General features: G+C 33.4%; 2 protein-coding genes across 3 annotated transcripts; both read right to left on the bottom strand.

Moving 5' to 3' along the window:
- Positions 1–528: 528 nt before the first annotated feature.
- On the bottom strand, positions 529–16,963 carry LOC124357170 (RNA exonuclease 4-like). Of its 2 annotated transcripts, XR_006921926.1 has the most exons (3): positions 15,764–16,963; positions 14,274–14,379; positions 529–740 (listed from the first exon to the last, which is right to left on the bottom strand). XR_006921926.1 is itself a non-coding variant. In XM_046808688.1 (2 exons), exon 1 carries the CDS (start codon positions 16,899–16,901, stop codon positions 15,798–15,800), a length of 1,104 nt encoding a protein of 367 aa, XP_046664644.1. In that variant the 5' UTR covers positions 16,902–16,963; the 3' UTR covers positions 529–740; positions 15,764–15,797. The 2 variants fall into 2 exon arrangements, 1 of the variants encoding a protein (XP_046664644.1); XM_046808688.1 differs by lacking the exon at positions 14,274–14,379.
- Positions 16,964–19,505: 2,542 nt separating this feature from the next.
- Positions 19,506–21,359, bottom strand: LOC124358283. The gene is made up of 3 exons (XM_046810577.1): positions 20,986–21,359; positions 20,420–20,815; positions 19,506–19,626 (listed from the first exon to the last, which is right to left on the bottom strand). The coding sequence occupies exons 1-3, from the start codon at positions 21,078–21,080 to the stop codon at positions 19,506–19,508; spliced, it is 612 nt and encodes a 203-aa protein (XP_046666533.1). The 5' UTR covers positions 21,081–21,359.
- Between the last annotated feature and the right edge of the window lie 245 nt (positions 21,360–21,604).

Raw genomic sequence — 21,604 nt, 5'->3', positions numbered from 1 at the left:
TGGTAACCAACTTGTTGTTAACTGATCAACAGTCTCCTTGAGAGTCTGAAATTGGGAGTAAATACTAGTGATTTTAAAGCTTGGCTAAAAAAGCTTCCTGGTTCTAAAGCTTTCTAGTTGGTCGATGAGTTTATAACCACTCCTGGGATGATTACAGAGGTTTAGGTACTTGTGTTTACCAAGTTATTGTAAATTTAACTTTTAATACTTAGATTTAAACTCAACACGCAATGTTCAATAACGTTTGCTATACTATGTTACATAGTCCCCAGCAGTAAAGATGATTATTATTAATACTATGTAAAATATAAATTTAAAAAAAAGCTTACTCTAAATTCTAAAACAATTCCTTTTCCACTTCTGGATGAAGAGAATCAATAAAACAAAAAACACATGATCAGATGGTTTCAAAATTCGATTTCCTACACATTATTTTGATATTAACAAGTTTGAGTTAACAATTTATATACAGAATTGTTAACTCAGCATTATGCAAATATAAAGGATTTAAATAATGTAAATAGAATGTTCTGTAAGAAAATAATATAATCTTCATAGCAAACAAGTCATTACAACAAAAAAATAATAAAATCTGGGTTTTCCGTCATTAGCCCTTTTACAGAACTTTGTCTTTTTGTGAAACTTCTATTATAATTTATTTTTATTAGTTATCTATAAAACATCCATGTTTTGCTTTGCACATTTTGAAGAAAATTTGTATCCATCCAAGAGTAGTCTGCCTGCAACAATCACCAAAAATTAAAAACACGTTTTTGATAATATTACAAATATTTCAAGTTTTAAATTATTTAACTGCTATTTGAAAGGTATTGAATTAAATATGTTTATTATACTGTTTATTTTCATAAAACAAATCTATACATTTGAATTAACTACATATATAGTAGGGAATATAGTAGCATATTGAACAATTGTCAATGGAAAATGAATTAATAATGGCTCTCTATATATAAAAGGCAAAGTTATCACTATGTATTCATCAATAATTTTCCAAACTTTTGGATATCACAGAAATTTGAAATTTGGCACACGTACGCCTCGTAGTTTGAATGGAAAAACTAAAGCATTTTCATGAAGGTCAAATTTCCATACCTGTTGAGATGGTGTTGCTACCCCTTGAAGAACTATACTTAGATTTTCAACTTCCTGATGTCCTAAAAAGACTAAATTTATCTCATGATCTCAACAGAAAAATTATAGATTTGTCATGAAGACCAACAGCCCAAAGGGATTGAAATGGGGATGCATCCCCAAAGAATATCAATTTTTCTGTTTTTCCAACTTCCCAATGTCCTAGAAAGATTTAAATTTGACACACACACACACATCTCATGACTAGGAGTTGCAACAACTAGAAGACCTATATATTTGTTTTTCAACATCCAGATGTCCTTGAAAGACAATATTTGACACATACGTCTACTCAATCAGATCAAACAACCATAGGGGTTGAAATAGGGTCGCAACTTCCAGGAAAACTCATATATATATATATATATATTATGAGTATTTGCGTTTCAATTTTCCTATGTTGAGAAACTTCTTATCATATTCATAAATTATGATTATTCTATTTTGACATGAATGATATATAAGAAAGATGCAGACACTTTTTGATTGAAGTAGGCTTTGGACCTACATATGTATATATTATTATCTTAGTTGGGGCAACAATGCAAACAATATTATTGCACCAAAAATACCTTACACTGGAAGTGAATTGCCAGTGAGGGAAATAATTTTGAGCGAAGTAGGCTTTGAGTGAGACCTATACAGTGTATGTATACATTTTTTTTGTTATGGCAGCAAGGTAAACTCTACTATGACCTCTGAAATACAATTCATTGCAACCAGAAGTGCTTCTACATGCATGAAATCTGAAATGAGGGCCAGTCACAATGATTTTGTTTACCTTTTGAATTTTTTTACTATGAACACTGAAATAATAAATACCTACTTCTGGCACAAAATTATCATAAAGTTCTATCACATTACATTATAAATACACTTTGACTAAGAAAACTATGAACTTCGAATTTCAGTTTTCTTGCCATTGACCTAAATTAGTTAAGTTAGTGTCTATTCAAATCTTATGGAATCTTGTATGGAAATTTGAGTTATTTTATTGGTATTTATTAACTGTATTACTCTCCAACTTCAGAGTTCCAAAAACACTGTCTTTAAACTTAAATTCCAATTATTCCTAAATAGATCAGGAGTTTGGAATGTCTTCCAGTGACTAACACTTATCTCAGGAGTTTATTATCATATTTAAAAATTTTATGCATGTAACATTTCTGCTATAAATAGGAAACTGTATTAATTATATATCCTAATAATATTATAAATGCAAAAGTGCCTTTGTTTGTTTTGCTTTCATGTTTAAACTATTTAACTGATTGTACTATTGAAATGTTGCATAAACTTCCTAAGGGTTACTTCTAGGACCCTTTTGACTCCTCTTTTGACCATAAAAATCTTCTTAGTCTTAAGTATGTATGTATATTATCTTTATCAAGACAACAAGGCAAACTCAACTATGGTACTGGAATTATCTTAGACCGAAAGAAGATTGCGAGACTTAAATAGACGCTTTGTGACAGAAGTAGGTTTCCGAAATCTACATATGTACAGTGTCGCCAAAAAGTTTAGAGACACCCCTATATTCATGAAGATCTAACATTGTCCTTAAACTAACTGTTTGTGATCTTTTCACATATTTTGCATTATACTATGGACAATACCAAACTTTTGAGTACAACTTCCAACACTGTGGCTCTTATAGTTTTCCCACAATATTTTTTTTCTGTTAAAAAAAAAAACTTGAAAAACACCATATTTTCCAACACAAAAATGTTTTTTCTCCTAAACCATGACAGATATTAAGCTGATTATTTTTTTATGTTTATCATTAACTATGGAACAATAGAAATACATACTTGTGAGATGGCGAAAAAATTCGCACCCAAAATATAAATTCGCTGAAGTTTCTTTAGATTTTTCCCAAAATTTGGCTACAAAACCTCGGTTTGAGGTGACATTTCTCGCCTAGTACAGTTCAAGGACTTTAGCTGTGCGCGTGACCTTGAGTGTGTGGTGATAGGTGGGAGGGGTGGCGGGGTAGCATTAAGTGCTGCGTCCCGAAAACATTTCCTATGACTCAAGGGTAAAACCCTCCTTTCAGGAATCGTATTGGCCCAAATAACTCATCACACTCGCTAAAATCAGTCTGTTTTGTGACAGTGCTGAGTGTAACTTGTGCTTCGCTTTTACCGATAATGTCTGTTGAGTTAAAGTAGAAAGTCAAAGGCCTATTCATAGTTAGGCTCGCGAAATTGTGAGTAATGATTATACATTTATGAAGGATGTTGAGTTAAAGTAGAAAGTCAAAGGCCTATTCATAGTTAGGCTCGCGATATTGTGAGTAATGATTATACATTTATGAAGGAAGAGACTATCAAACTGTTAAAATTCCGTTGTCGACATAGACTGTTACTCATTTTGATGACTTCGATAAATGTGTAGTGAGAAGACTAGTGTACAATTTCCATATTGAAGAACATCGAATACCGACTGCAAAACTTTTAGGGAGGCGCTAAGGGACAAAATAAATTTCCAGGGTTGTGAGAAAAGTTTTAGATGGACCTGGAATTTACTTGGAGAAGGACGGCAAACAACAGGAAATTAATAATTGAAAAGCTAGAAATCTGAGAGAAAAGGACAACATACTTGAGGGCGTTGAAAAATTACAGGGAGCAAGGACGCCCAATAATTTATTTAGATGAATCTCATATACTATCTTCTCACGTATCAAACCAAACTTAGTCGGATGGCTAAAATGAAGGGTTACACGTGCCGATTTCCAAGGGCGAGAGACTAATAATTATCCATGCGGATGGAGAGAAAGGGTTCGTACCCAATGCTTTTACCTGTTGGAAAGCAAGCAACCATAGTGGAGACTACCACGACAACGTGAATGGGGACATATTTATGAAGTGGATAAAGGAAAAAGTGTTACCGAATTTGGAACCAAATTCAGTACTGGTAGTCGATAACGCGCCCTACCATAACATACAAATTGATAAAGCTCCTACTTCAAAAAGTAGGAAGCAAGATATGAAGCTGTGGCTTTCAAAAAACGAAATACCATTCTGCGACGATATGCTTTTACCTGAACTCTACAAACTTGTGCAGCTATATAAACCAAGGCATGTCCGGTACGCCTTGGACGAAACTGTTCAACTAGAGGGTCATGACATCATACGACTTCCGCCCTACCACCCAGACCTCAATCCCATTGAGTTAATTTGGGCCGAAGTCAAAAGTCATGAGGCTCCACGCTCTGGTAGGCCTAGAAAGACCACGCCCCGGATTGACCGAAAGTTAGTAAACTTAAGTAAGAGGAACCGTAATGACAGTGCACCTGATCTATTGGCTAAATTCAAACAAGAAGATACCAATATTAATGTTTGTGTGTCAACAGTCTCATCTCGGCTCATCTTTCACTAAAGCTCTATGTGAAGACAAGATATCAAATATGGGCGCAGAAGAGTGGTCAGTAAAGTGCAAGCACGTAGAGAAAATCAAAAGGGACTATGCAGCCGCAGAACCCCAGATTGACAATATTATAGAATCTCTTTTTATATCAGTTGGTTCGGATACAGACAGGAGTGACAGTGATCCAGAAGAGGAGGACAAATTGAGTGGGATTGAAGAACTCCAATGAAAAACAATCATTGTAAGTAACATTTGTTATTAGAAAATTATATTCTAGCATTTTAATTAACGAAATATTATTGAAGTGATTGTAAATTAAATAATAAGAGAATATCAAATAATAACAATAATAGGACTTATCCTTGATTTCAGTTTTTATACTGTTGTTAAACGTTTTTTGAAAATAATGTATGTGTCAATACTAATCGGCAAATCGAAATCGTTAGTTTCAAGTCGTTAAAGAGATTGTTGTGGCTTCATCTCAGCGGCTAGCACGTAAACGCAACCCGCTACACAGATAGCGTTAGTTTGTTGAAAGGGTAGTATTAGGGCTGCACGAGCACAGCTAAATTCCTCCAACTGTACTGCTGCTAGATGGAAGCGGATTGCACAGTTGTGTTCAACAGATGTCGCTGATACGGAAAGAGCTGTACGCGCATTTCTTCTTCTCTTGTTTCTTTCTGGTGTCATCATTCATAACATAACCTGTGTTTGTGTTTCATAATAAGTTATGTTGTTGTGAAACAATGAGAAAACATTCTGTGTCAGTGGAAATGAAATGGTAAATAGTCTTAAACTGGTAAGTCATATAGACCAATTAGAACTGCTTTAAGTGTATCAAAAACGTGTTTAGAGAACACAATCAAGCGTTTCAAGGAAAGCGGCACCGTGATTGAAGCTCCACGCTCTGGTAGGCCTAGAAAGACCACGCCCCGGATTGACCGAAAGTTAGTAAACTTAAGTAAGAGGAACCGTAATGACAGTGCACCTGATCTATTGGCTAAATTCAAACAAGAAGATACCAATATTAATGTTTGTGTGTCAACAGTCTCATCTCGGCTAAGAGAGGCAGGGATGAATTCTCATTTTGCCGTTCGCAAACCCCTACTGAATGACTTGGCTAAGAACAGAGGCCGTATTTGGTGTAAAAACCGTAGGCATTGGCTCAAAGAAGCTTGGAGGAGAGTAGTATTCTCTGATGAGTGTAGATTTGAGCTGTTTCCTAGGCGCAAAATTCGTGTGAGGCGTAAAAAAACTGAAAAATTTTTGACTGCCTGTGTTGCCCCGTCAGTTTAACAAGGCGGCGAGGCTCTTATGATCTGAGGCTGTATAACTTCCGAGGGTTCTGGTGAATTGCACTTTGTTGAGGGTTCTATGAACAGTGAAAAATAATGTAATACTATGGAGGAGGTTATGCTGCGATCTGTACGAGCCAAGCTGGGTAACAACTTTTTGTTTCAGCAAGATAATGCACCTTGTCACAAATCACGCTTTACCATGAACTGGTTTAGTCAACAGGACATTGCAATGGCCATCTAGAAGTCCGGATCTCAATCAGATTGAGAACATTTGGAATATGATGGCTATTAGACTTGCCAAGAAGAAACCTTCAAACAAGAATGATTTGACGTTGTTCCTGTCCCACATATGGCACAATATCATCAAAGAGGAGTGCATTAAATTGATTGACACTATGCCTAAACGAATGTGTTTTAATGCTAAAAGGGGTCCTATAGATTATTAAAAGGTATTATGTAACCTAAATCACCTAAATCAAGTTAAGTCTAATTTTGAATGAATAAATCTGATGTTTTTGTGAAACAGTTTTTTTTTTTATACCTGTCCCTAAACTTTTTGGCGACACTGTAAATACATTACACCAGAATTAAATTGAAACTGCCTGAAACAGTTGTATTTTGGCCAAAGTAGGCTTCTCAGACCTATGTAGGTAAATATATTTCCTTCATAGGGACAACGTAGCAAACTCAACTATGGCACTGAAAATATATTATACCGGAAGTAGATCACAAGAGCTTTTAATAAGCTTTTTTTTAACAAAATTAGGTTTTTGAAAGCGATATATATATATATATATATATATATATATTTTCTTCATGGGGGCAACAAAACAAATTCACCTATGACATCGGAAATATAATTCATTTGAGCCAGAAATGCTCATATTTGCGTAAAACTTGGTATAATAGTTAGTCCCTCAACCTCTGATCATAATATATACCAGAAGAAACCATAACATTACACCATAAGTGTTTTTACTAAATAAGCTAGACTTTGATTTTAAAATTCCATGATATTACTTACTTAATTCACATTGTACTTGAATTTAATACAATCCTAATAATATTATAAATGCGAAAGTGTCTGTACGTTTTGTTTTCACGCATAAACTATTCTTATTGTACTGAAATTTTACATGGACAATCTAAGGGTCCCTGGGATGAATATGGGCCTATTCTTATTTGAAAATTTCTCTGGACTATGCCCCACTGGTCTCTAAAGCAAAAAAAATCCTATTTGGTCTCTAAAGTTGTGTAATATGAATTAAAAGAGCCTGTCAAACGTAATCAACTGTTCTGTGTAAACATTGTATTACGACATGACAGCACGACCATATGTTTAATTAATTTAACCACTATTTTAATTATAGTATTTATGTTTTATAATAATAATTTAACTGACACTAAACTCCTGTTCTCAGTCCTAAGATGTATGCATACTTTCTTCATCGTGACAATAAGGCAAACTCAACTGTGTCACTGGAAATATCTTAGAAAAAAGAAGATCACAAGAGACATAAGTAGACAATTTTTTTTCAGAAGTAGTTTTCTGAGATCTACATATGTTTATATTTTCTTGGTCGGGACAATAAAGTAAACTCAAATTTGACACCATAAATATATTAGAGCGTTAATTTAAACAGCATGAAGTAGATGCCTTTTAGTTTTTGGCAGAAGTAAGCTTTTCAGTTCTACATTTTTACATATATTCTATTTTATCACGACAATGTGGAAAATTTTAATCTTGGCACTGGAAGTCATCTCTTTTTGACAGAAGTAGGATTTTTAGATCTACACATGCTGCTACACCCATACATATAAACATTTTCCTGATCAAATAAATAAGGCAAACTCAACTGTAGCACTGTAAATACATTAGACTAGAAGTGAATTTCAACACCAAGAAGTAGACACTTTTTGATCGAAGTAGGCTTCTCAGTCCTAAGTAGGTAAATATATTTCTTTCGTTAAGACAAAGAGGCAAACTCAAATATGGCACTAGAAATATATTAGACTGGAAGTACATTACAAGAGCAAAGTAGTTTTTGGAGACCTCTATATATATTATACCGTATATATTTTTGATGAGGGCAATGAGGCAAACTCAGTTATGCCATCGGAAATATATTCAATTTGAACCATCATATAACATCGTAAGAGCTTTGACAAAGTAGGCTATGGACGAATTTACAAACCATGTGCGAAGCCACGGATAACAGCTAGTACATAATAATGCATCATTTGTACATAATATTTATCGTTTAATAACCAAGTCAAAGCAAAGCGTGGCCGGTTCAGCTTGTATTTACTAAATTTTTATGACTTTTGATAGACAGTAATGAAAAACTTTTGATTCTTAAACGGATTTGGTAATAATTTAAATATACTTATAATATTTATACAAAGTCAGTGTCATTTATTTTAAATATTGACGTATATTCGTAGATTTAATTACAAACAAAAAATAGTGTAAAGCATAATAACATTTAGGATATTATATGGTATCCCCTAAATGTAAAAGATCAATTTAAAAAGCTTTAGTAACAATACAAAAAACTAAAAAATACTTGCAACCCGATTTATTTCTAATAACTACTCTATGTATTGTATTTAAAAGATCTTTTATTTTTAAGGTTATTTTATCAAAACCCAATTCATATTTATATGTTCAACCATGGGACTACAAAATAATAGATTACAAAAGCTATAAATACATGCTTTTAAAACTAAAATAGCTTTTGAGACCAAATAATGTAGGCCTATATATTTTCTTGATTGGGACAACAAGGCAAACTCAGTTATGGCATCAGAAAAATTATTCATATGAACCAAAAATATGCACAAAAGTTGATATAAGAGTTAGTCCCTTAATCATCTAACCATGAACACTTAAATAATAAATACCTGATCATTCATATGCCTACTTAGGTTTGAAAAATATCATAGGGGACCATCATATTACATCATAAGTGCTTTCACTAAGTAGGCTACATACTTTTATTTTCAAAATTGCATTCGAAACCATGAGTAATAGCCAGTATGTTTACAATTTCCAGATTATTTGTTAATGTTTAGTTAGAATTGTCAAGTAAGTTCTAGTTCTAAGTAAATTTGGTTCGATCAATGATTTCATGCTACTGACAATGAAAAACCGGGATACGAGTTTTAATAGTAGTGACAATGTGTATAATTATCATGAAACAACCCTAGTTGGTTGAGGTAGACTGTCTAAAGGCAAAAAAATCCTGCTGTTATAATGCATTCTTTGAGATCATGGTTCAGCAGGTATGTAGACTGCCATCAGAAATTGTGACAGATAATGGATCACAATTTGTGCAAATGAGATGGAAAACTTCTATATAACACACACAAACAACCCACTGCCATCCAAAAAGAATTGAAAGGTTAATCCGAACTTTGAGTAGAAGATATTATACTTCAAAAAGAAGGAGAGAGATTCTATTTGAAGTTATCTATATGTTAGTGCTTCAAATTGTGTTGTTCAGCTATAGAAACTCCCCACAAAAAAAACAATTAAAAGGACTATGGCTGGAAGGATAAATAAGGTCAACCATATTTTATAATATGAAACCTAATCTACAAAAGGAAATGTAAATGAAAATGTTGAATGAGCAAACCAAAAATGATAGAAGATAGGCTAGAATTTTTAAAGAAGGGGAAGAATTATGGATAAAAAGTTAACATTTTAGTGTTTCGTCTGTTAGAGAAATAAAAAAACAAAATTGTTTTTATTCTTATTTTATTCTATTCCTTTTTTGTGATGAACAGCTGAAAAGAAAACATTCAGACCAGATAAGAAAATGTGAAGGTAAGTAGATGAAATTCATCTGGGTAGATGGAGATTTTGTTTGAGTGGGAATAGAGTTCTGAGTAAAGTTAGTTAAATCAATGACTTTATACCATTCTTCCAGGAAATAAATATTATTATTATTATTACAAAAGTTCATATTTTTTGAAGAATTCCTTTATCTTTTTAACAAAATTGAAATGCTTTTTGTTGGCATGTACATTCTTAGATGATTAGAGGAGAATTAGACCAACTTTTGCATTAAAATGCTTAATAACCTAAATTGTCGTAGACTCCATGTGCATTGATATTTATGTATGCCATTTTCATTGATTATATACTAGCTATTTCCTGCGGCTTCACGTAAGCATAGCCCGTGTATGTGCACTTCTGGTTCAAGTGAATTATATTTCCAACAAAAATGTAGCGTTTGCCTTGTTGCTATGATGAAGAAAATCTGTGTATGTTTATCTGAAAGATTCCAGTAGATACAACTGGAAGGTATAAACCAGCCAAAAGTGAACCCACCAGATAATTTCACGTTATTCTTTTTTACCAACTTGCATATTTAGATTTATGATAGAGAAAATGTTTACCCACAATGTTTTGCAAAGTTTTATCTTTACTGTCAACGTTTGGCTCAAACATCACAAAACCCTTCTCGGTCAAAACACTTAACACAAACGCAAAATGCTTTACCATTTAAGGACACATTTATATAGAGGATTCGGACCTTGCTCCATTTGCTTTCTTATAATACTAATTTTAAGGGGAGAGAAACAGAGAAATTGTGTGAATGAATTCAATTTCATTAATTGTTAAGGTTTAATAATTACATAACACTGTGTCCAAAAACCGTAACAGTACTTAATGTTGCCGAAAACCCTCCTCCCCCATGGGGTGATCTGTAGGGACGACCCCTTTCTAGGGGGACCACCTAAGAGATATTCCATACAGTTTTGAATTCCTTATCTACTCAATTTCAAATCCAATCCCAAACACAAATTCCTTTAATTAGTTAAACAGTAATCCAAACTCTAGTTTTTCTAACTGTTGGTTACCGTTGTTTAGATTATATATTGCCTTCCATGTGTAATTAATTATGCAATATTGTACACAGGGCTGGGGCCACCGGAGTATGTACTGTATAAGTGCACAAGGCACCAGTGACCTGATGTTTGCAAATTTACTACACTTATCGATCTTGCTTATACATTAAACGTCTATATTCATTAAACTACATCTCACTTAAGAGGGAACTCTAGTTATAATGCTGATGAAGCATCTGAGGCTCCACTTTTTAATCCGGGGCTAAAGTTTAAAACTGATTCATGAATAAGAATTTATATCAAATCAATACATAATTGTTTATAATCTCTACTTAGTCAAGATTGTCCCATTATTTCTATGCAGAGATTGTATTTATTTGTTCTTGTTAAATAGTGCAAAGCCAGAATGTTTGGAACTCTCTCTTAGTCTATACAGTTACATGTAGCTGTGCTTTCCCCCCTCCACGTTCTTACATTGCGATGATTGACTTTACCACTTAAATGAAAAATATCTATACATCTCCATGCATCATTGTCACCTGTAGTAATTTAATTTGTACATTTATGTGTCATGAATAGATGTAATAAAAACACATCAAACAGACATTGTAGGAATCTTTAGTAAACGAATGGCACAACCTTTAACCTTATACCGGTTATGTATGAACATCTGCTGGATGCGTTATACAAATTTGCCTGTTACACAGTAACAACCAGTTTATTTCTCCTTTCTTAGACAACCTGTGTTTTTAAATTGATGATACCATAGGTTTAAAAATGCTTTCAGTGATACAATCTCCAATATCACATCGCTGAAAAACATAACCCATGTCTTGAGCAGTTAGCTATCTCAGATTTTATGAAGCAAATAACGTGACAGATTTCTACTATGCACGTACCATTTTCACAATTAATAAGTGAAGCACACTATTGCTACCTACTGGCAATCACACACACCTCGAGAACTTCCTCTTTTTAACAGTAGGCTACATTGCTCCTCTTAAACTACTTACAGGCTAAAAAATTATGATATTGAAATTGGATGATTCTTTTATAAACATGATATATAAAACAGTCATAATTTAATATAAACATTCAGTTGGAAAAATCTTATCTAAAAAAATATAAATAGTATACGAAGTCCGACAATAAAGTAATGAGACTGATTTTCTTTGCAAGATGTGGCAACCCTGCAGGCTTGCATAGGTACAATATCTTTAACATTGATCTATAAGCTGCTTCTAGTCCAAGCGGCACATCGATGCAACTGCTCAGTTTTGAGTTGTGCTGTAATAAGTTAACACATGTTTGTGTCTCTCGTCACGGAAATGGAACCGCATAATATTGTGCAATGGAATGCCATTTCTTTTTGCGTTACATTGGGTGAAAACGCAACAAAAACTTATGGTAGCTTCAGAAAGGCTTTTGGAGAGGAGTTTATGTCAAGTTTTTCGTTGGCATACAATTTTTAGTAAGGCAGAACGAATTTGGAAGATGAAGACCGCAGTGAACGACCATCAACCTCATGGACAGATGTCAACTTGACCAGGGTGTGTGAACTCGTACGATCTGATCAAAGTTTGTCCGTGAAAATGATTGAAGAAGAACTCAAACATCAATCGATAAACGGTTCGTCTAGTAATAACTTTGTAAAAGAGTTCTTCTGTGTCCGTGCCAACATTGCTGATAATTGGACCATCACAATAATGCCCCATCCCATACTGTGCAATTTTTAAACTCAAAACAAATTTCAGTACTACCACAGCCGCCTTATTTACCAGATATCGCTCTGTGCGACTTTTTTCTATTTCAAGAGTCAATACAGCAGTGAAGGGTCACCATTTTCAAACAACACAAGATGTCCAAAAAGCTGTGACAAGGGTCTTCGAGGATATTACAGAAGATGAGTTCCAGAAATGTTACCATCAATGGCAAAAGCACTGGAAAAAGTGTGTGCAATCAGGAGGGAACTACTTTGAAGGAGACAACACTAAACTTGACTATAACGATAAGCACAATTTTTTTCACATCAGTCTCATTACTTTATTGTTGCACCACATATATAGGGGTATGGAATACTTTTTAAAGTTATCTCTTCTACGAGGCAATTTAATGTTTAGAACTAAGATCGTGCATTTGTCTAGCTTTCTTTTATTAACAATTATATTTGGACTGATAGGCTATTTTATTCTACTGTATGTTCAGTAACAAACTAAAAAATATATTGTATGATAACATAAAGAATGATAATTTTAAGAATATTGTGCTATTAGAAAATATATTAGATCTTCAAACACTCCTCCCCCCTCAAGTCACATAACCCCACAAGCCTAAACACTTAAAGATGATTGTATTTCCACAGGATATTTTAGTAGCAAATGCAGGAACATAGATGACTGTAATACTAGAAAATAGTGATTTCTAACAAGTTTAATCTGATATTGAAGTAGCAAACATTGAAAATAAACATTTATGCATTATGTGCTTTGGTGTCTGTCATCTGGTTTGGCTGTGATTGCATTTAATTTCCGTACAATGTTATTAAATTCTAGTTACTTACAATACTAGCTGTTACGGCTTCGCACATAATTTTCACAATCAAATTTACTACTTAATAAAACCACTTACGATGTAATATGATAGATCCTATAAACTTTTTCAAACGTACGTAGGCATAAACCAGATAGCCTACATATTATTTCACAGTTAAAAGTTTCAGAGCTATCCTGACACTTATATCAAGATTAGCATGTATAGGAACATTTCTGGTTTGAACTAATTATACTTTCAACACCACAGTTGAGTCTGCCTTGTTGCCCCGATAATGAAAATACTATACACAGGTCTCAGAAACCTAATTTTGTAATAAAAACGTTTACATCCAGCCCTTGGACAAAACGTTGTTTTTACAGTCCAAGATATTTCCAGTGCCATAGGAGAGTTTGCCTTATTGTCACAACATCAAGGGAGCCCACCAGTTTTGGAGTACCTTACGTGATATTACAGCTTTGTTGATTAAGGTTGGTTTAAAAAAAATTTAAATAGTATTTACAATGTATTAAATGTGTTTAATTTGTAACTGGTGCAATATGAAGTAAAATTTAGAAATTAACTAAATGTATTTGTTAGCTGCATTATACCACTGATCATGCACTGTAGGCCCTATACTTAATATTTTATCAAATTTAACCCTCTAACTGGCAACTGCTGTATAAATACAGCAGTTGGCCATCCGTATACTGGCACTGCGGTATATATGGAAGTAAGCAGACGTTTTGGAAATCTGCATGTTCTCGAGTTTCAGTTTAAAACCGAATATAAATAGATGGCAGAATAATCAAGCGACTGAGGTATATTATTACTCAATAAATCAAACTTTATTTCTCTTTGAATGATTAGAAGAAACGTCTTGTGTAAGCAACTGTTTTGACTGTGACCAGCTGACCGACTGTCTTATTAGTTACGTCTTCTGTCATTGTGTTTTGGTGTCTGTCTAATTGATTTATTTTAACTTATATTTTGTTTTGGTTATTGGTAATATGATTGATGAAGTCACGCTTAATTTTAGGAACAAATCTTATGATATGAGATAACTATTACCTGAATTGGAACTGGCATACTTTTCAGGCTTTTTCAAAGTTAATTTTTTTGTGAATAAAAGAATTATAGCAGCAATAATAGCATTTATTATTTTCTTTTAGTTTTCCTGAAAATAATGATACATATTTAGGTTGAATTTCAGTGCTCTAAAGCAATTAATTGTACCAAATGCTGAAAATACAATGTTAGTGGATTTTGCACTTAAGTTCAAAAATTGCTAAAAAAGTAAATATTTTTGAGTAAAAGATCTAAACTATATATTTTTTATAAGTATCAAACTGTGTTCCTTTGTTATCATTTGGAATTTATACAAATCTTTCACACATATATGATGAGATGGTGAAAAGTTATAGAAAATTGTTGAAAGTTCAAGTTATAAAAGAATATACAAACACCAAACCTTTTGTGAAAGTAAGAACATGTTAATTAAGGTAATTTAATATTATTATATTTGAAATATTCTGAAACTAATGATATATAATAAGCCATACATAGGTTAAATTTCCAGCGTAGTAAAGCTATTGAACAAATTGCTGAAAAAATAAATTCTTAGTGGATTTTGAGCTAAAGTTCAGAAATTCGTAAAAAATGAATATTTTTTTTAATATGGCCACTAAAACTACATCAACTTTGGTTAAGGATAAACCTGTGCTTCTTTTGTACATTTTGGATTTTTTACAAATTTTTCATACATATATGATAAGATAGAGCAAAGTTATAAAGTATTGAAAAAATTATATCTAGCGCATTCAAATAATATATTAATGAATATGAATTATTATTATTTGGAATATTCTGAAAACAATATTTAATAAGTTATATATCTGAAGAATTTTGAGAGGTATATAACAGTTTAATGTAATTCTTACAAACAGCTAAAAACAGGGTGCCAGTACAGGAGCAGACACCGCCAGTTCGAGGGTTAAATGTAAACAGATGTTTCAGCCAATTTGTTGAACTTCAGCTGAAAGTGTCAATATTAAACACGTTAAAAAACAATTGTGGAAGTAAAAAAAGTTATCCTTAGTTTGTTCTATTATAATAGTCTATATATTACATTAGGATTTTATTAGCATATATTCTAAAATTAAACATAATTGAAGTTTCTAACTTCATCATAGGTGAAAGTTATGACAGTTTATGAGAAAGTTACATTACTTGTAGTTTATTAGCAATTATATAGTGTAGTTTATTAGCAATTATAATATAGAAGTTAAAAAAAACTCCCAAACTGAAAGTTAATAGTTTTCATGTTTAGTACAGTTTGTATGTTTTATTGCAAAGATCCTAAATTTCACAGTATTTAGATTAATATTACACTAATAGGCCTGATAAAAGTTAATTATTACAACGACTAAAAACAACAATTTTATTGTGGGGTATATTACAACCAATGACTACATGTGTCAATTTTACCACGTGGTATATTACAGCTGTCAGCCATCAAAGGATTAATAAGAATGCAATTTAATCAGACTAAGTATACTTACATGCAATAGGCTTAACTTATATCTCTCCACATTCCTAAACATCAACCATCATATTAGTTCTTGTAACTGTATTTGGAGGTTTTTTATTATTTTTTTTGGTACCCCTTAAACTTGCCTCCCATTCTTTGCGGAACATTCTATAAAGCTGCATTGTAGCAAGAGCATCTTGTACTGAATTGTGTTCACCCTCTTGAATGGTAACATCCAGATATTTTTTTACCAATTTTTTTAAAGCTGGAGTTCTTCCTTCACGAAATTTATAGAATCTTGATGTGTCTCTCATCATTCTCTTAGGATGAGTCAGATATAACACGTTCAGATCATTTTTCAGTGCGTGTCCCACCAAGATTTTTCCTTTTAGGATATCTGCTACCTCTTTTTGTACTACTTTAAAATCGTGTGCATTTATCAAGTCTTTAGGCCTAATACCACTCACATGAGTTCTATAATCAATAATAGGTTCAGTTGGTTTTACGTACTTATCATATATGCATTCTTCCCGAGCATTTACTAGTGAAACTCTAGCTAACATATTATTATTTACACCGACATCCACACCAACCATTTCACAATCCATGGCAATTAGTTTTGTTTCTGTGCATTTTCCAAATTTACTATCATCTTTCTTTTCAGTATTTCTTGAATTCCATGCTTCAGTTTGCTTGTAATTTGTCATACTTCTAATTCGTGTTGCTTCTTTGTTTGCACTTTCAAATGAAGGTACTGGGTGTACATCATCTATAATATTGTATTTCTTTGACTCTGGGGAGATTTTAGAACTAGGCCTAGGCCTAGCATGTTGTCTCATATGAGTAGTATTTTTGTTCGCTGGTAGACTTTTCTGGGAGGATTGAGTTCTAATGAAATTGAACCAGTTATTTGCTCCACATGCTTGTTTATGACTAATGTTAGCTAAAGAGATTTTGTTTGTCTTACTGTCCGTTTTATTCTCTATAACCTCACTTTCATCTAATAATGTAATAACCTGTTGCACTGATTTGTCACTATTCCTTGTCCTTACGTTTTTACGAAAAGAGGTGGCTGAATCAGCGTGTTTCTTATTAATCATGGTGAAATTTATGGCTTTGAAACTCAGGTAAATTACAGAAACGAGTATAAATACTAATTCAAAAAACATAGCCTAAGCCTACTACTAAATAGTCATAACGGCAACGATACGAACCAGCAACCAGCTGACAGACGGGTAAGAGTCCAACTACAAAATAAACAGATTTCCATAGACATTACAGTACATTAGCTCTATATATATATATATATATATATATATATATATATATATATATATATATATATTGCTCCTTTTTGAACTTGTATTTCTATTATAAAGCCACACGTATTTAGTCTTCAAAATGTAATAGATACCAATAAGTAGCCACACTTTTACACTTAAATTTTTGTTTTATAAATCATTTGTGAAGAAAATGTCATCCAGCATTGGATATTTCTCTGCGCATAGGTGATATTGATATTTCTAAATCGTGTAATTTTGTGCCTAACTACAAGAAATGTGATTTGGAAAAGGTATTCTCAGAACACCATTCTCTTCCTTTGTACCATATCTGCAGTACCTATGATGTTGATAACAGCTGTTTTAGGAAATTGGTTGACATGATTGGTGGTTGTGTCTCCAAATTCACACCGTTAAAGAGAGTTGGAAATTTCCACTATCCCTCCTGGTTCAGTAAAGAACTTAAAGACTCTATTTTTGAAAATACGATACTGCATAGATGCTACAATGAAACTCTCGATGTCAACACCTACAATCTATTTTCCAGAGCTCGTGCCAGATGTAAAGAACTATCCCAGAAGTGTCTCAATGACTACACCGGCCAAAGGCTTGCCGGTTTAGGAAGCCCTGCCTCAAAATCCTAAAGTCTTTTGGACCTACGTGAAAAATTTGAGAAATAGTTCTGACTGTCCATCAGTCCCATGAAACAGGGGAGCAAAGTTGCTAAAAGTCCCAAAGATATGTGCAGCCTTTTGCAGAATCATTTTCTTCTGTATTTCATGGATCTACCCTATTTCTTTAACTTTAATGGCTGCTCCACTAGAGTATATTCCTTTGTGTTTCTTCTCTCTGCAAGATGTAACTAGTGTTCTGGAATCCTTAGATGTGTCCAAGGGATGTGGACCGGACTGCATACCCCCCTTAGAACTAAAGCATTGCTCATCTGTATTGGCTGCACCCGAAAAAAATTCTTCAACAGATGCATTGTATGTGGTACTTTTCCTGATGTCCTCAAAGTCAGTTATATTGTATATTCATAAGTCTATATCAACGAATGACGTCGAAAATTGTAGACCCATTGCAATCCAACCAGTGCTTACCAAAATATTTGAACAGCTTGTTCTTTCTAAAATTCATCCTTTCCTGCGGAGAATCATCACGCCAAGTCAGCATGGTTTTATGCTCAATAAATCTACCGTAACAAATCTGGTACTCTTTCAGAACTAGATAATATCTTCTTTTAAAAACCGATGCTGTTTACCTTGATTTTTCAAAGGTGTTCGATAAGGTCAGCCATCCGCATCTTTTGAAAAAGCTGCAAGCTCATGGAGTATACGGGCCCCTCTTGGAATGGTTTGGAAGCTATCTACAGAATCGACGGCTCCGTGTACGATTCGCTGGTGCATTCTCCAGGGAATTCGTTGCAACAAGTGAAAAAAAACATGATGAAAAATAAAGATATATACTTATACTTATGCTTAGGACTGAGAATCATACTACCGTAAAATAAAATCCATTCCCGATATAAGGGTAAAATGAGTAGTCTATTTACAAACACGGCCAGGTCCATTTTACAAAAATTTTCAGGAGAGAACAAAAACTGTTTCATAATGATTCAACATACTATTAAAGCTGGTTTTTTTTTGTATGAGTTGAGATCTATGACCGAAATTAAAATTATACATGATGTATTACAACAAACAAGTGGCTTATTAGATATTTAGAAAATAAAAATGGACGTGGCCGGGTTTGTAACCAACTTTTGGACCTGGCCGTGTTTGTAACAAATTCAGGCTCTTTATCAAACTTATTTAACTAGGAGCATTATGTGTTAATATTGTAACTAACATGAGTGTGTTTAGGCGTTTAATTAAAACAAAACCCAAAATCAATAGTTCAATTGAATTTTAATATCAAAGTTAATAAAATTGTTTTTAAGAAAATACATTACTGACAATACATTAAAAAAGAATCAAAATAAAAAACAAAGCACTCTAATTTCTTGAGTCAATGGTTAATAGAATAGATTGACCTTAAGTAGGCCTATTAAAGTCTGCGCTGCCATCGTTCACAATTTCTATTAATTCTTCTTCATGTTCGTTATTAACCATACATTCACATTCGTTTTGGAATTCATGGGGTTTTTCGGGAAGTCCATCATTTTTGTCAATAATGTCCTTGTACCACTGTAATGATCCTATCTCATGCCATTGATTTCCATAGTGATTTTGTAGAAGCTTTTGAACGTCCTTCAACTTTGCTGATTGGACCTTCACTCCAATATTGAACTGAACAGGATTGATCGTTGACAGGTTCTTGCCTGGTTTGTTAACCTTAAGAGCTTGAGCAGTGTCATGTAAGTACGTCATCTCACCTTGAACCTTGATACATTTGGGCTTTCTGTGTTTAGTCAGAACTAGTCTTCTTATACGAGATATTTTAAAATGGAGGTCCTTAGTATCTTTAATATACTCCTTTGTCTGTGTTTTCCAGTCAAAGTTTTCCCAGCTTTTTCACTGTACCATGACCTGAAAATGATTCATGGTATTCTTCAACTTTGACAATCTTCTCTTTCTTGTTTATTTCTCTTTCAATGCCACCAAAAACCCTGTCACTGGGCATAAATGAATGGCCTGTAATGGGATATATAATTTCCATCCTATTTATATTGCTGGGCTGCGGTTAAACCAAAATAAACACATGGTCAAAACAATACTGTTCTTATTTTGTCCACCGCAGCCGTCAGCTACCAAACGTATGGTATGAACACTGTCAAATTCTCCTTCCGTTAGCTTACTATCAAGCTCATGGAAGACTGCTGATGCAACCTCATTGGATGACTTGCACATTTCATTTTCAGTCCATGTGTAAATAGAAACTTTATTTTTGTCGAGAGCATTCTTGCCACAAGATGTTCCAGATACTACTGTTAAATTATAACAATAGAGTTGTCGTGAATAATAACAAATCTGATTTGGCAACTTGGGCAGAGGTAAATCTTTCTGCATATCGAAAGATATTATGTACAAACCTGGATCCTGTTGTTTCAAAAGTGTAAAAAATGCTTTGGCTACTGTCTTATGGAGAGTCAGCTGAGTTTTTAGAGAACCTAGCTTTACTTCCTCTTTTTCTCTTTTAATTGTCTCACTTAGCTCAAGACAAGTAGAGCATACATCTGTAGAAGGTGTTTTAAAACTTAAATTAAACTTTGAAACAAAGATGCTTCTAAACAGAGACTGAGTTACTTTTTTTCATGTTCAACAGAATTCTGATACATCCTCCACATTTTTGCGATACTTAGATCTGAATCAAGGTACATTCGTCTGCTGTTTTTTCGAGAGTAATGTGATTCGAGTCCATTAAATTGTTTAATAAAGCCAATAACAGATTCATTTTTAGCTTTGTACTTGCAGTCTTTCCGGAAACCTCCTCTTGTTTCGACTGGTATATCAGACCCTTCCTTTTTAAAACGAGTAAAAACACCTTCTACTCTGTGCTTGGTTATTCCAAGAATTCCCAAAAATGCTCTTCTGCAAACTTCAATTCGGTTTCCAACTTGGTTTTTTACAAAGTATTTATATTTAATGGTTTTCTTACCTCTGTCCCCAGATCTAGGGCGGTATCGGACTGGTGTTGAGACACTGCAGTATTTTAAGATGAAAGCATCCTGGCTCATCTTAGTTCTTACGGTATAAAATGCAGCATGAAACTCCTTAATGTCTACCATTGTCAGTAGGCTGCAGTTCAGACACTTTCCTCTGTGACCACACGTTGGGTAGTTTGGCATGGCCTTTGGGCTGTACCTAAAAAATACAACAACATTTTTAGAAATGTTATCATAACAATTGACGGTTATGTTAACTAACATAATTTTAGGAGTAAAAATTAGGATTATACTATTTAGATCATATTATTACTATGATGTTTAACTGTATAACGATGAAGTCACTAACCTATAAAATAAGTTTCTTACCTTTGCAGTTTCTGTTTGGTAACTTTCCAATTCTCTGGTTGTCTCTGCTTTTTTCTTGCATTTTCAGGTGAACATAAATCAACATTAACTTCCATCTCTTAATAGTCTAATGTACCATTAATTAAATTCATGAAATAAAAGATGCTTTCTGGAGTAACGGTATCACAGTGACAGCAGAAAGAAAACACTGACTACTGTCTGAGGTCACGTGACTGGAATACAGCTCACCGATTGGCTCTTGTGGACGTGGCCGTATATGTAACCAAGTGCGTTTGGACCTGGCCGACTTTGTAACTCACTCAGATTTTCAAATGCATTTTTAACACATATCTGGCCGTTTTTGATATGAATAGACGTCAGAATCTGATTCCCAATGAAATATGATAATTAATGCTTACTATTCGTAACTTTGTTCATTAAGGTGGATTTTAAAGTAAAGTAATAGTGTTTTAAAAGTATTTCCAAAAACAAACTTTAAACAAAGTATTACCAATACATTACCCGTTTTTGATTCGTCATTGTGCAATTAGGCATGACGGTTGCAGGGTAACTTTGTCTCTGTTGTCTGCGTTCCACTATTGATCAAGCAATATGTAATAATACTATTTTATAAAATTAT

The sequence above is a fragment of the Homalodisca vitripennis genome, chromosome 3, assembly GCF_021130785.1.
Source record: "Homalodisca vitripennis isolate AUS2020 chromosome 3, UT_GWSS_2.1, whole genome shotgun sequence".
NCBI lineage: Eukaryota > Metazoa > Arthropoda > Insecta > Hemiptera > Cicadellidae > Homalodisca > Homalodisca vitripennis.
The sequence above is the reverse complement of the archived record's forward strand: the minus strand, read 5'-3'. Positions and strand labels throughout refer to the sequence as shown.